Source organism: Trachymyrmex septentrionalis, unplaced genomic scaffold (assembly GCF_001594115.1).
Source record: "Trachymyrmex septentrionalis isolate Tsep2-gDNA-1 unplaced genomic scaffold, Tsep1.0 scaffold19, whole genome shotgun sequence".
NCBI classification, from domain to species: Eukaryota; Metazoa; Arthropoda; class Insecta; order Hymenoptera; family Formicidae; genus Trachymyrmex; species Trachymyrmex septentrionalis.
In genome coordinates, this window is record NW_017305071.1 from 3,978,309 (window position 1) to 3,994,779 (window position 16,471).

The 16,471-nt window shown below is 28.4% G+C and overlaps 3 protein-coding genes across 4 annotated transcripts in view; all 3 read left to right on the forward strand.

Annotated features, from left to right (window-relative positions):
• The window catches only part of LOC108747015 (DNA ligase 1), a 5,426-nt gene extending 3,249 nt beyond the window's left edge, over positions 1–2,177 (forward strand). For both annotated transcript variants that reach the window (XM_018484224.1, XM_018484223.1), the window contains 5 exons: positions 93–294; positions 424–630; positions 777–1,229; positions 1,460–1,657; positions 1,985–2,177. In XM_018484224.1, the coding sequence (XP_018339726.1) occupies positions 93–294; positions 424–630; positions 777–1,229; positions 1,460–1,657; positions 1,985–2,158 (1,234 nt within the window). In that variant the 3' untranslated portion in view covers positions 2,159–2,177. The remainder of the gene's footprint in view (positions 1–92; positions 295–423; positions 631–776; positions 1,230–1,459; positions 1,658–1,984) is intronic.
• A 322-nt stretch (positions 2,178–2,499) lies between these two features.
• On the forward strand, positions 2,500–5,733 carry LOC108746806 (CD9 antigen). Its single transcript, XM_018483778.1, has 5 exons — positions 2,500–2,942; positions 3,800–3,997; positions 4,869–5,045; positions 5,131–5,316; positions 5,529–5,733. The coding sequence occupies exons 1-5, from the start codon at positions 2,856–2,858 to the stop codon at positions 5,610–5,612; spliced, it is 732 nt and encodes a 243-aa protein (XP_018339280.1). The 5' UTR covers positions 2,500–2,855; the 3' UTR covers positions 5,613–5,733.
• Positions 5,734–11,380: 5,647 nt separating this feature from the next.
• LOC108746803 (nardilysin-like) lies at positions 11,381–15,977 on the forward strand. Its single transcript, XM_018483773.1, has 11 exons — positions 11,381–11,429; positions 11,831–11,944; positions 12,027–12,222; positions 12,290–12,495; positions 12,585–12,758; positions 12,842–13,188; positions 13,284–13,757; positions 13,934–14,090; positions 14,549–14,679; positions 14,875–15,253; positions 15,402–15,977. The coding sequence occupies exons 2-11, from the start codon at positions 11,912–11,914 to the stop codon at positions 15,975–15,977; spliced, it is 2,673 nt and encodes an 890-aa protein (XP_018339275.1). The 5' UTR covers positions 11,381–11,429; positions 11,831–11,911.
• The last annotated feature ends 494 nt before the right edge of the window (positions 15,978–16,471 follow it).

The window sequence follows — 16,471 nt, forward strand, 5'->3', positions numbered from 1 at the left end:
TTTTATTAAAAATTTTATTTCTTAATTTAGAAATAAGATTAATATTCAATTAAGTTTCTCTTTCTTTTCGCTAATCTTATATCTTTTTGCAGTGAATGTCCGAATTATAATCTTATAATTCCTGTTTTGCTGGAAGACGGAATTAATACCTTGCCGAGCAAGTGCAAACTTACTCCTGGAATTCCCTTGAAACCTATGTTAGCGCATCCTACTAAAGGTGTTCAAGAAGTCCTAACGCGATTTGAGGGTTTGAAATTTACTTGTGAATGGAAATATGACGGGGAAAGAGCTCAGGTTCTTATTCACACTTGAAAATTTTATAGTATGATAGAAAATATTTTATTGTACATAGAACTTGAAAATTAATTCGCTGAGAACTTAGTAATTTAGATTCCAGTCGTTTAAAGAATTACAATTCGGCAGATACACGTTGCGGACGATGGTCAAATAAAAATATACAGTAGAAATCAGGAGGACAATACTACCAAGTATCCAGATATTATTAAGCGATTCAAGAATAGTCGCGGTGATGAGGTGAAGAATTGTATACTGGATTGCGAGGCAGTCGCTTGGGATAGTGAGAAGAAACAAATTTTACCGTTCCAAATACTTAGTACAAGAAAGCGAAAGGTAATAATTACATGTTATTATTTGTAATTTTAATTATTTTGATTGTAATTATTACATATTAATTGTATTGTCACTAAATGACTGTAATTGCTATTAAGATTATAGTTGTGACAATTTCCATAGTAATGTTCCATTGTTGTTCTTAGGATGCTAACGAGGAGGACATTAAAGTACAAGTATGCGTGTTTATGTTTGATCTGTTATATCTAAATGATGAGCCATTGGTGAAGAAACCGTTCGTGAAACGTCGTGAGTTGTTGAAACAGCATTTCAAGGAAGTGGAAGGTGAATGGAAATTCGCTAATAGTTTAGATGCCTCGACGATGGAAGAGGTGGAAGTTTTTTTGGACGAATCTGTGAAGGGAAATTGCGAGGGTTTGATGGTAAAGACGTTGGAAAAGGAGGCGACTTATGAGATCGCGAAGCGATCGAGAAACTGGCTGAAGCTGAAAAAAGACTACTTGGATGGCGTCGGCGATACTCTCGACGTAGTTGTAATCGGTGGTTATATTGGCAAGGGAAAGAGGACCGGCACTTATGGTGGTTTCCTCTTAGCTTGTTATGATCTGGAAAATGAAGAGTACCAGAGCATTTGTAAGGTATGTCTTCGAAATATTTCTTTGACTTTGTGAAAGTAAACAGGGATGTATAATTATTGGAAATTTTGTCCATATATAGATATTTCTATGTATAATACTTTTATTAAGATGTTTTTTAAAATATATATAAAGCATTTGGTAATAATTAAGTTTCTACTATCATATTATATTTTTCTTTTGCTTGATATACTACTACTATCGATATACATATATTATTTCTTCGTAAACAGATCGGTACGGGATTCAAGGAAGATGATCTCGAAAATCATACCAAATTTTTCAAGGATCACATAGTACCACAGGTCAAATCGTATTATCGCTTCGATAGCAGCCATGAACCGGATCACTGGTTTGAGCCAGTTCAAGTTTGGGAGATTAAGTGTGCCGATCTCTCCCTCTCGCCTGTACACAGAGCGGCTATCGGAATAGTGAGTTTCCTAGGTTTTTAAAGACGAATAAATTACGAATATTCATAAAAATATAATTCATCATAATTGCTAAAACAAATTTATATTGCATGACGTAATAATTTATTTCGTTTCCGAAATCTTTTATTCGTATCGAACAGTTTGCGTTACGCATCCATTACATGGAATACACTGTATTTTTTTTCTATCGGTTAATTAAATAGAGATAATAGGAAACATGTTCCTGCAATTAATTTTTTTTGTTGGGGAATCTAATTTATTCAATAAATATTTTTTTAATTAAAAGAAACGGATTTTATATGTATATTTTATCTTTGTTTTGTTCAGGTTGATCCAGAAAAAGGAATATCTTTAAGATTTCCGCGGTTTATCAGGATCCGCGAGGATAAGGCTTGCGAGCAGGCCACTTCCGCTCAAGACGTGGCAAATATGTACAATAATCAAGAGCAGATAAAAAATAAAACTCCAGTATCGAAAGCCACGGAGGAAGATTTCTATTAATTTTTTTTATTTTGCGACGCACAAATTAATCCAGTATGTCTTATATTTTATATAATTGTTAATTTTGTAAGGAATAATGTAAATAAATATATATCTGATATGACATATAAACTATGTAATTTCGTTGCGTTTAATGTTTATTACTAATAACAATTATCTAGGAAAGGGATTAATTCATATTTTATAATATTTATTGTATACATTTTAAAGTATTATATATTAACATCAATTTGTGTATCAGTAATTTTGAGAATTTTATTATAATAAAGATTTTCAAAAAGTTTAAGATTCAATTTCTTTATCATAAATTTAATAATATGTGACTTCTGATTTTTATTTACATCCACAACATACATGATTTTTTGATGGAGATTTAAATGTCTAGAAGAAATTAAAAGGCCGAACAATGAAATGGACATCATGGTAACACTTACCTTAATAATAATCATTAATAATTTACTGTCACACATACCGCAAATGAAATGATTCACCTCATGCGTTATATCTTTATCTAGGACGCTCTTATCCACTTATCTTATATTTGCTAGTGATAAACCGCCGGAACGTTAGGTGATGATACTTTGGTACCTGTCGACGTTCTAGATTGACTAATTACATTCTTGTCGCACCACACCAAAATAGCCGTCTTCTTTACGTGAATTTGCGACGGAGGATATCTTCCGCTGGACGCAAGGAGATGGTCGCCAAGAGTTCCGGACCGGCTCTCGAGAAGCGGATCGGCTGCATTAAGTTCACGATTTTCTGTTTAAACGCAGTAATATGGGTGGGTGTGCGTGGTTTTATCGCGATAATTGCGTCGATTTGTGAAGTTACACCGTGATAGTGAAATAATATTACGATTTATTTTAGGCATTAATTGAAAAAAATGTATGTAATGAAAAAGAGTGAATGAAAGCAGTTTGTATTAGATGATAATTGTGAATCGAAAAAAGAAAGCAAGGCTTTTGTAATAATAATGGATGTAATAGTTTTCCAAATTGAGAATTTGTTTCATAAAACATGAATCCCTTTCTATTCTTGCTTGGTAGGAGGATCGAGTGTTTTCCTTTAATGAAAATTTGTCTTCGTAATAAATTACATTCTTTTAGATATATGTATAAAACATAGATTAATATATTAAATAATTTTATTAACTTTTAAAGCTATCTAATTTTATTTCTCAATAATGAAAAGTTCTCTAAATTTTATTTAATTTTGTTAAGAAAGAATTTAAAATCAAATTAAAAAATTGGCGTTTGAGATTGAAAAAAATAATGCTTTACGATTATATTAAATTATTGTTTTCATATTATAAATAAATTTGACATATAAATTTTTTATTGATAATTTAAAATAACAATAGTAGTCATGAAGATTGATTGAGCAGTTTATAAAATTGATTTTACAAAACTTTAATTCATATCATTTCTTAAGAGAGAAACAATTTTTATTTAAGCATCATTTTTTTCATTAATAAATTTTACAATCAATTTAATAGTCTTTAAAAAATCCAATTTTATTTCGCTATTACACTATTACGATTAATATAAGAAGTTAGAGAGATTTTTCATTGAAAGAATTATTGTTGCTACATCCTTATTTATTATACAATTAACAAAGTTCTTGTTATCTTGGCAAAAGATCGTGGGATGCGCAATGTTCGGATTGTCGATTTGGATGCGGTTCGAGCCGATGTTCGAGGAGTGGGTGGAATTTTTGAACATGTACGAGTTCTATATCGGAATTTACTTGCTAATCGCTACCTCGGTGCTTGTCATGGCCATTGCTTTCATCGGCTGTGCTGCCGCTCTTATGGAACACATCATAACTTTATACGTCGTAAGAATGCTTATTAATTGGTTTAGCTTTTTTCTGGTAAAAATTTTTCTTAGAATTTTTCATATAATTTCTATATAATTTTATAATTTTTTCACATTTTTTATACGAATTGGAACACTTCTTAGAAAATCTACATCTTTTCTCAGAAATTTTCATATATGTTAATTATAAAATATCGTAAGATTTCTAAGATTTTTTGTAAGTATAATTTCTGAAAAATAAAATCTAAAAATCTAAAAATTATAAAATTTCAAAAATTTCAAAATATTTTTTAAAAATTATGGGATAAGAAATCTCAGACTAGTTTAGAATTCACATATATGAAAAATTCTAAGAAAAAATGTAAACTTTCCAAATATTTCTGAATATTTCTGAAAAATGTTTCAATTTGTATAAAAATTAAAAGAAAATTTTTTACCAGAATTTTGGAGCATTTTGGTGAAAATTACAAATACACATAGCAGATACACTTGTAAAGATACTTTGCAGATATAATTGCAAAGAAATTTAAGCAAGATACTTAAGAATTTGATTTTTGCAATGTAAATTAGTATATATCTCAGAAAAAATAAAGGTTTTTTAATTTTTATAAATTAATCCTTCTTCATAATCTTTGATTATTTAATTCAATTACTGATTAATGACATATATTGTCTAAAAAATGTTTCCTACAAATTAAGATATTAAAGTAACAGAATTTTTAGGATACTTCAAAATATATCCTCTCTCGATCCTCATTTAACTTTTAATTTAAATATTTATTTTCAACGCTATAAACAATTTTTTTGGAAACTATTTAAAAATAATTTTCTTGCCATTGTGAAAAATTTAATAAAAATTTGTATGAAAAAACTTTCATAATTAATTTTAGCATGTGGGTCTGCAAGCGTTCAGCTTCATTTGTTGTCTAACTGGAGCGGCAGTCATTCTCGATTATTCAACGTATGACAGTAAGATTCAGCCTATCATCGAACGGTCCATGTACAGTCTTATCAGTAATTCCCATCATGAAACGGCGAGCTTCATTCTGCGAGTAATCCAGGAAACTGTAAGTAAACGCTTTTCTATCAGAGGAAAAAAAAGCGTCGTTATTTATTACGATTATGTGCATCTATTTTTGACGAATACGTTAGGTCGGATGTTGCGGAGCTGATGGACCAAGGGATTACACACAGATGCGTAAACCGTTACCCACCGAATGCCGGGACACTGTCACAGGGAATGCTTTTCATCATGGTTGCGTAGAGGAATTATCCTGGTTTCTGGAAGCAAGATCGGGATGGCTTGCCGGTATAGCGATGGCGTTGTGTATGCTTCATGTAAGAGACGAAACTTTTTCTCTTTTTTTTTCTTTATTATTCTTTAAGAAGTAAACGTTTTGAAAATTTGTAATTTGATGTAATTTTATTAATTGTAATCTCTCTCTCTTTCTCTCTCTCTCTCTTTCTCTCTAGCTTTTTTTCATTATATTTAATAAATAACAATCGTTTCCTATTTTTCATCTAATTATCTTTCTAAATGATAATTGCAGGTAATCATAGCAGTGCTGTCGCTGACGCTTGTGCGAGCTATCAAGAAAGAAGAGGAGTCTATAAGTCCTTATGTTAAGCGTTAGGCATCAGTTATAATGATGCAACAGTGATAGATTATAATAAAATAATTATATTTAGTCTCTTATAATTATAATTAGTTTATTATAATTATGATTTTATATAGAAAGTTACAAATTCTGCTAAATTGTGAATTTCGCGAGTGCATAATCTATAAAGAATGACATCAGTCAGAAATATATCAGGAATAAGTACATAGTTTCTGCGCCTATAACTTTTAATTTTTGGAGCTTTTAATTAAAAAAAAAAGGAATTTGATTTTTTTTAATTGTATTGAAATGAATCGAATTTTAGAAAATAATTCTTCTGAATCCAAAGTTGTATTTAAGTTCAATACAAAATGGTTTACATGTCTTTGTCACTGCTTTGTAAAAAGCTAAATTATATTTTAATTATCATTGACTTACGATAAATATTCATGCGTTTCATTTTAATCGAGTATTCAGCACATTCCGTTTGCTCTCCTATTAACATTTTTGTAATTTTGTATATCTTTTCTATTTTCTTGCATAATTTGTAGATATTTATAATTTACTAGATATTTTTAGAAGTTATCTTCATAAAAGAGATTTATAAAAAGAGATTTATGAAAAAACGAAGAGAATACATAAATAAATTGCTTAATAATTATTGAATAAATACCAATAATCATAAACAATAATTGCTAAAAATGAGATATTGTTTTTGAAATTCAATGTAAAAATTATCGCGACAGTATATTGATAAATAGAAAATAAAAGAATAATAAACGAATAAAACGTAGCTAAATCAAGTCTCAAGTGATTTTATCATTATTGTAAATAGCTATATTATTTATAATATTCCTGCAATATCTGTTCTTATTTTTTATTAATTCTTGTTGTTCTTTATCGTTTTTCCTTTTTTTTCTTGTTTTTTTCTACATGCACACATTGTACATATATATAGTTAACATTATGTGAATCTATTGTAAACTTTCATCTATTTTTTGTTATTAAAAAAGGATTTTGACCAAATTTTTATTAATTTAATGATACTATTTGGCGAATATAAATAGTACATTTTATTAATTTTCTGTTACATATTTGACATGGAAAAGGTATTGTATTAGAGTAGACAAAATGTACAATTTGAAATTTGGTTTTAAATAATTTTTAATTAATTTCTTAATTTTATTGTATATATTAATTATATATTTATATATCAATAATTTGATTAATATATCAAAGTACATGATAAAAATCAAAGTTTCGGGAATTGAAATAGATGGAAATAAATTCATGTGTTCATTGCTGAATCCGAAATTCTGATTTTTCGGGTACCTATGACTCTGCTTATTATTTCTACTTCCACTCTGCTACAATGTATGTATAGGTATATACACAAAATAACTGGTACTGATCTTAAATTAACCTTTACACATTTAATTAGTAAACGACATAAATAATAAAATGTGTAGCGCTGTTCCTAATAAATTAAAATCAATTAACATTTGAAGAAAATAAAACAAATGCTAAAGAATCTTATAATATGTACCATTTTATGGAAAATGCTACAATTATTTAAGGATCCGAAACTAGTGCGTGATTCACATCTAGTACTTTTACCGTATCTCCGAAACTGTCGGTTTTTTAAATATAAACCAAATGACAAATGCAAAAAAATAACTATTAAAAGGGCAGAAAGAGTGGTTACTCTAACATTTTTTCAAATGTATCGTTTTTAAAAAAATTGTGCCATAATTTTCAGTAAAAAAATTGTCACAGAAAACTCTTCCTTCAAACAATTGTGTTTTGGACAAAAATTGACGGACAGAGAAAAAAAAACTTAATAGGAAATTTTGTAAGCTTTAGTTTGATAAGTTCTATTTTTACGTTAGACTTTTAATAACTGGGATATTTACAAAAAAGAAATGAAAAACATTGTTTTTTTTTGGAAAATGTTGAAAACAGGTAATCTTTAACTGATGTTGTTTTTCCAAAAATAAATTTTGAAGAAAAAATGCAATTAGGATTATATATAAATATATATAAACTTTGAGAAAAAGGAATATTATTTTTTCCAATTCAATTACATACTTATATTGATAAATAAACCCATATTTAAATGTAAATTGAAGATCCTATGATATCTTTGAAACACTAAATCTCGGGTCATATGACCAACTATAATATGTATGACCAATTATTCATTGTACGTTAAAAAAAACATTTTCAAGCTAATTACATAAAATTTAAAACTGTTTATGTACATTTTTCACTTACAATAAATCACAAGCAAATTAAAATGTATTACAATTTGAGAAAATTTATTTATCTCGACAACTATTCACCTTACGAGGTTCAATAAAAAATGATTTTGTAAAAAATTTAATAATCTTTTACCTTCATAAGCGTTCTTTTGTACGTAAAAGTAGCTAAATCTGAGATAATTACGAAAAAAACTCCAGTTGTCGAAATGTTCAAAAGTATAACATTCTTTAAAAAATTCTACAACGGAAAGTATCGATTGTATGATCTTAAAACAAACGAAATTGTTCCTAATTTTATCAACTTTTTTTTGACAATAATCCTCACTTCAATAAAATGAATATTTCCTAAGATATTGTTAAAAAACCGCATTTTTTAAAGTTGAAAGTTTTCCAAGTTCGCTGACGGTAATTACTTTTATATAATGTATAATACGTACATTCCGAACAAATTCCCACAAATATATCTTTTATGGCAATATTGCCACCAGAAAAACTAATTTTCCTGGACATTTATCAAATTTTCTGTTATATATTTAATATGGAAGTAATATTATATTAAATTAGATAAATTGTACAATTCGAAATTTGGTTTTAAATAATTTTTAATTAACTCTCTGAATAAACATACCAAATACATGTTAAAAATTAAAGTTTTTGAAATTGAAATAGATAGAAATGAATTCGTGTGCTTATTGCTAAATACAAAATTCTGATTTTTCAGATATTGGGTACGCACGACTTTGTTTATTATTTCTATTTCCACTCTGTTACAATGTACGTTTATACACAAGCCACTGGTATTGATCTTCCTATTGATGTTCATTCGACAACAGACAGAATGAAGAAGTGATGGTTAAAGTATTGATTAAAACTGTGCCCAGTCTACTGACAAAGAAGTTAAAACATGGAGAAATCCTTTTTTGAGTTCTCTGTACAGATCGTATTGTGTCTATAATTTGTAGTTTCTTGCACGTCGATATAATGTCAAATACAGTTCTGGACAAGCCTGAAAAATCGGAATATCATAAAGCCTAATATAGGCAAGAATGGAATGGAGACTCAGCAAAAAAAGCGATTTCAATTGAAGTATGTGTGAAACATATTATTTAGTGCGATGATAATCTTTTAAAAGAAATGTTACAATGTACTTCTTACAAAAAAGAATTAAGATTTTTTTATATAATCCTCAGTAATTTCATATCTTATTGTTAATCGTTTTGTCTTTCAAATTTAGAGTCGTTAGACTAACAAACGGTTTAACAGCTTTGTTAATATCTGATCTGGAAGGAACGAATAATGACGATATGAATTATAAAGATTCTGAAGCAAGTTGTTCTTCAGCTAAACAAGTTAAAAAAGACGTAAGGAAGGTATAAACAAGATAATTCAGTTAGCACTTTTGGATATTTCTAGCATATTATTTTTTACCTGTTATTAAAAATTTATTGAGATAATAATATTGGATTTATAAAATCATAAAAAATAAATAATCTATCTGTTCAAAACTGCGTTCAGAAGCGCATTATTAGTGTAATTGTGTCGATCCATCTTTATCGTTCACTAGATGTGAAAGAATAAAGTGTCGCAATGGCGCTAATAGCGTATTCCTTCAGTAATGCTTGATACTGGATGCGTTCCGTGTTATGCATGAGGCGCATAACGTATCATTTTATCCTTCTTTATTATTATGTGAACAACCAGAACAAATGACGCATTATGCGTTTCATGGGTAATTTAAAACGTATCCATTATCAGGAATTCTTGTTTAAAAAATATTCTTTGTTATCAGTAAAAACTCCTCTATTATCTGTAAATTAGTGTTTATGAATTTGTTTAGAAATGTGTGAACTATTCACGGGTCATCTCACTACTGTTTGTGCTTAATGTATCAATTTAACATTCTGGTATGCAATGCAAGAGATAAGTACATATGTATATATATTCTTTTCAAACTCAGGCATTTTGTGGCTTATGTGTGGGAGTAGGCGGTTTTAGTGATCCACCGGAATTTTCAGGCTTGACACATTTCCTTCAATGCATGATTTTTATGGAATCCGAAAAATATCCAAATGTATTAAAATACGATAAGTAAATTTTTTATGAAATACATTTTACAATTAAATGTTTAAATATCATTGTATTTATAAGAAAATGATTTAAAGGATTTATCAGTTTCCATGGTGGAACTACTTACGACACAACAGATTGCATAAAAAGCGATTTTGTAAAAAATTTAATAATCTTTCATAAGATTATTTTGTACGTAAAAATATAATAACCAAATCTAAGACATGTATGGAAAAAATTTCAATTGACAAAATGTTTAAAAGTATAACATTCTTAAAAAAATTCTAGCATTAAAAGTATTGATCGTACAATTTTAAAATAAACGAAATTGTTTCTAATTTCATCAATTTTCTTATTAATAATGATTTTTATTTCGATAAAATATATATCCTGTGAGATATTTTCGTGAAACCGCATTTTTTTTCAGTTTTGTGAAAATGAAAAGTTTTCTCAGTTTGAGATTACGACTTTTAATATAATACGCTACATAATACGTTACGAAGAAATTCCTGCAAATATATTTTTTATGGAAATTTTGCCACCAAAAATACCAATTTTCATGAGCACAGTGCGTTTATCAAATTTTGTGTTATATATTTAACATGAAAGCGATATTATATTAGAGTAGAAGAAAGTGCAGTTCGAAATTTAGATTTAATTTTTAATTAACTTCTGAGTAACATATCAAAGTATATGTCAAAATTAAAGTTTTGAGATTTGAAATAGATAGAAATGGATCGCGTGCTCATTGCTAAATCCATTTTTGATTTTTCTGATACTGGATACCTATAACTCTGCTTGCTATTTCTATTTTCACTCTGTTACAATGTATACGTTAGGTATGTATACAAGACACTGATATTGACCTTCGTATTGATCTTCGTTTAAGACAGATAGTATGAAGTTGTATCGGCTAGAGTGTTGATTAAAACTGTACACACTACTGGAAAGAAATTTGGAACATATAAAAATCTCATTTCGAGTTCTTCGAGAGGATCGTATTGTATCTACAAATTTCTGGTTTCTTGCACGTCGATATAATGTCAGAAGAAGAGCGTAAGACCAAAGGCAATAAATTTTTTGTTGAATATTTGAATTCGCCTGACATATCGGGCGAGTATCATAAGGCCGATTATAGGTGAGACTAAGGCGACGAGTCAACAATAAAAACAATTTCTATTGAAATATGCATGAGATATATTATTATTTAATGCGATGATAATTTGTGTGTGTGTGTGTGTGTGTGTGTGTGGTATATACCTATAAATGATAATTTTTTAAGAGAAATATACGTCACAATATACCTTCTACAAAGAAGGATTAAGTTTCTTTATATAATTTTCAGTAATTTTTCATCTTATTGTTATTTGTTTTGTCTTTCAAATTTAGAGTCTTTAAACTACAAAATGGTTTAACAGCTTTGTTAATATCTGTATTGGAAAAAGCAAATTATGACGACATGAGTTATAAGGATTATGAAGAAAGTAGTCCTACAGTTAAACGGCTTAATGGAGATGTACGGAAGGTATGAAAAAGACAATTTAGTTAGCATTTTAAGTTACTTTCTGCATATGTTTCTTCACATTATTTGTAAACTAAAAATTTATTGCAATTATAACATCGGAGATGGACTTACAAAAAATAATCTATCTTTTCAAAACTGCGTTCAGAATAGCGCTATTGGTGTAATGAACGATCAGAACGTTTATCAGTTATAACAGAAGTCCTCATTTGAGAAACGTGAATTTCTCAAATATCTAAAAATGAACTTGCATTGATTCGGATAGTAACGTGTAAACTGTTCACGAATTATCCTACTACTGTTTGTGCTTAATATATTATATAATATAAATTTAAAATTTTGTATTTTAACGCATGATATGTATGCATACACATATATATATATATATTTTTTTTTAATTTCAGGCATTTTGTAGCTTATGTGTGAAAGTAGGCAGTTTTAGCGATCCACCAAAAGTTCCTGGCCTGGCACATTTCCTTCAGCGCATGGTTTTCATGGGATCCGAAAAATATCCAAAAGTATTAAAATACGATAAATAAATTTATTATAAAATACACTATTTGTATATTTAAATGTTAAAATATATTATTGTATTTTCAGGAAAACGGTTTTAATGAATTTATCAGTCACCATGGTGGCACTATCGATGGCGTAACGGATTGTGAGCATACAAGATTTTACTTTGATATTTCAGAGAAACACTTGTTTCCAGCTCTCGACCGTTTTGTTCAATTTTTCATTAAACCCTTGATGAAGAAAGATGTCATTAAGAGCGAGCGAGAGGCCATACAAAGGGGTAAATAAATACTAATGGTAATGTTGTTGCTAAAATTGCGATTTTTAAATGTTCCATGTTCACATAGAGTTTCAGTGGAGGTCATCTAGTGACAAAAATAGAAAGGAACGATTATTGTCTTTTATTGCTCAAACTGGTCATCCACCAAATAAGTTTCTTCGATGCAATTCAATAGCTTTAAACAATAATATAGATGATGACGAGTTGTACGAAGAACTGCACAATTTCAGGAATCGTCATTATAGCGCTCACAGAATGACGCTAGCTATAAAAGTAAATATAATATGTTAAAATTGAGGTGAACAATTGATTTCTTATTAAACATGGTTAATAGATAATATGATACGTACATCCGTTTATAGGCGAGATTATCGCTAGATACTTTGGAAGTATATGTCGCAAACTTCTTTAGTGATATACCAAATTACTGGCTGCATTCCGATGATTTTACCGATTTTAAAGATGGCATTTCATTTAATACTGACACTTTCAAAAAAATATATTATGTTAAATCTTTCAGTCAAGATATTAGCCAAGTATGTAACTTGGACACGTAAATTAAAAGAAAAATTGTGTTAATTAAACAAATGCATATAAAAATAAAACTTGTGTTTTACAGCTACATGTAACATGGGCTTTGCCTGCAATTGATTCGTACCGAAGTAAACCATACAAATATATTTCATGGATTATTGAACATAAAGGAAATGGTTCTTTAACTAGTTATCTACGTAAAAAAATGTGGGGCTTTGATGTGTTTTGTGGTATTTGTGATAAGGATAATGGTTTCGGATACAACTCTATGTATGTTTTGTTCGAGATTATAGTAGAACTCACCGATGAGGGACTAAAACATCTGCGAAACGTTCTCGATACAATATTTTCCTTTATAAATTTCGTAAAAAAGACGGGTCCACAAGAAAGTATTTATAATGAGCTTTATAAGATTGGAAAAAATAATTTTAGGTAAATCAATTTAAAAATAAATAGATATATGTAGAAAAGAGAAATATTATTAAAATACATAAGATATGCCACTTATACTTAAAGGCTTTTTTTAGATTTTTTAAACACGATGATGTGTTCGATTTATGTAAGAGTATGCATTTCTATCCGTCACGTGATTATGTAACTGGAAAGCATATTTATTTCGAGTATGATCCAGAAGCTATACAAAAATGTTTGAATTTTTTGATGCCAGAAACAGCGAATATTATGATTCTTACCAATGATTTTGAATTAAATATAGTTGAACCGCATTTTAAAATTAATTATATAGATATGGTGTTACCAAAGGAATGGATCGAACGCTGGAAATCTATGGAGCCATTGTCTAGTTTTCATTTACCATCACGCAATAAATTTCTTACCAATAATTTCTTTTTCATACCGGTATCAGAAGAAGCTTCGAAATATCCTTTGAAAATACATCAAGATTGTTTGTCGGAGATTTGGTTTTGCCCGAAGTTTCATTGGCCGGTGTGCCATATAAACCTTCATATTGTTTTTCCTCTATATCCTCAAAAACCAAAAAAGTAAATAATAGCTTGGACATGTAACAATATTTATACATTATAGTAGTACTACAATGTCTATCGAGTATATATACCTTATATATACCTATTATAAACTCTAACTTGTAATTATTATGTGTTATGATGTTTATAAATTAATTTATTATTAAATTTAATTAATATTAATAACATTTTAGTGCAGTTCTCCTACAAATGTACTGCAATGTAATAAAATATCAATTGCTCGAAGAATTACATCCGGCTGTAATGGCTGGATTTGGTTATGAGATCGATGTCAATGAAGAAGATATAGGTATTATAATACAAATTAGCGGGTTTAATGAAAATATATCAGTAAGTATATGTTTAAAGCAAAGTTACCCTAATGAAAACTTTTCGCAGAATTTTTATATAATTTTTCAACATTTTTATATAATTTTGAAACTTTTTCACATTTTTTATACGAATTTTTGGAACACATCTCAAACAATCTATATCTTTTCTCAGAATTTTCCATATAAGTTAATTATTGTAAGATTTTTAATATATATAAAGATTTTTTGTAAGTTGAATTTCTCTAATTTAATGTTGTAAAATCTAAAAAATTTTAAAATGTTTTTTTAAATTATGGGATGAAATATTTTAGAATATTTGAAAATATTTACATGTATGAAAAATTCTGCGAGAAGATGTGAACTATCCGACTATTTTTGCGTATTTCTGAAAGATGTTCGAAATAGTATAAAAATTCTAAGAAAAATTTTTTATATGTAAGTATATAATTTGAAGAAACATAAATATTTTTATTGCAGTCCTGGTTAATGGTTATTGCAAACTATATAGCGAATTTAGTCCCTGTTTCGATGGACTTGTTTAACATTATTAAAAAGCAACAACTGAAGGCATACTACAACAAAATTATAGACACGGAAAAGTTCATCGAGTATGAACTGTTTATTACTAAACATAATTGCATTAATTATAAAATACTTATACAACTAGGAAAGAACAATTAGTGATGAACATTAATTGTATCAATTAATTTTATAAAATAAATTACATTTATTACGTTTCTTATCATTTTTTATTAATAACATATGTAGCTGTATACAGCTGTATATAACTTATTTTTTCGTAGGGATATGGAATTATGGATACTAAAGTACGGTAACTGTTCACACGTTCACAAATATAATGCTCTATATGGATGTAGTTTCATAAGTTTCCAACATTTTATAACATCCTTCACCAAAAATCTGTACATCCAATGCCTCGTAGAAGGCAACGTAACGAAAGACTTTACGATCAATATTATACAAGAATTTATCAAAAAAATTAACTGTGACTCCTTGAATTTGACTCCTAAGATATTGACTGTACCAATCAATGAGATACCTCGATGCACATCTCATTTCAAGCTAAAAAATATTAACAAAAATGTAAACTCGATAGTAATAAATTATTATCAAGTCGGTACTGCTACGATTGAATTGTCGGTTTTAATTGAGCTGATGATCGTAAGTATTTTATAACATTATTTTATACATTTAAATACATGGAATCTTCAATTTATATTTAGTTTGAATAGTAAATAAAATGTGAATAACATTTCCGATTACCATAATTGATTTTATTTGATATCACGTTCATCTGTTGTACTTTTAGATGATAATGAAAGAATCGTTAATGAATTATCTACAAACCCAAGAAAATCTTAGTTACGTTTCATGCGATTTTAGAGATATCAACGGTATATTAGGATATTCTATTACTGTTTACACTCAGGCAGATAAATGCACAACCGAATACGTTGATCAACGGATCGAGGAATTTCTGAATTCGTTTCGAATCGTGTTGGAACAGTTCTCAGAAAAGAAATTAGATGATGTCAAAGAAGGACTGAGAACTTCAAAGCAACATGACGATGCCGAGATTCTGAAAAACAGAGTTAACAGGGACTGGAGTGAGATCACGAAGCAGAAATACATGTTTGACAGATGTGAAAAGGAAACGCTTGCAATAGAGAATATAAATATCAATAAGCTGAGAGAATTTTTCAGAAGGCACACACTAAATGGAAGTAGTTTCAGGAAATTGAGCGTACATGTGGTGGGAACACCAAAGGAAGTTGCAGTCAGTAAGCAGATAATTTTTCTGATCAAACTTTTGTCATTGTCTAAATATTTTTTTTTGTATTATATTATTCTTGCCTTCCATTTCTTTCTTGTTATATTAAATTAAAATTACTTAAGCAATTACAATTTTGAAAATTAATTATTTAGATGCACAGAATCGTCGGAATTTGTACATTTTTAAGGATTTTATAATTGACGATTCGCAGAACAATAATGCTACAAATTATCACATTACTAACGTGAACTATTACAAAAAGAATATTTGTAATTCGTTATGTGAAGATTATAAGTGAGGAGAGTAATCCTGTCATCCTTAAAGTGCTTAATAAGTGATATTAAAATAATAATAGTACAATAATGATAAAACTGTGGATATTACTCTTTCAAACTTCTTATTTTAATTTTTCATATCAATTATTTTTGGTTTCATAAACTTATTATATAATTCGTTTTATAACATTTTGATTACGTTTTATTAATAAATTACTTAGTTCGTATTCCAATTTCTTGTTTAACACCAATATTTGTTGCAACGAGTCAATTCATGTTCTTGTTTATTTTATTTACAAAAAATATGCAGTATGCGTACAAAATACGAAT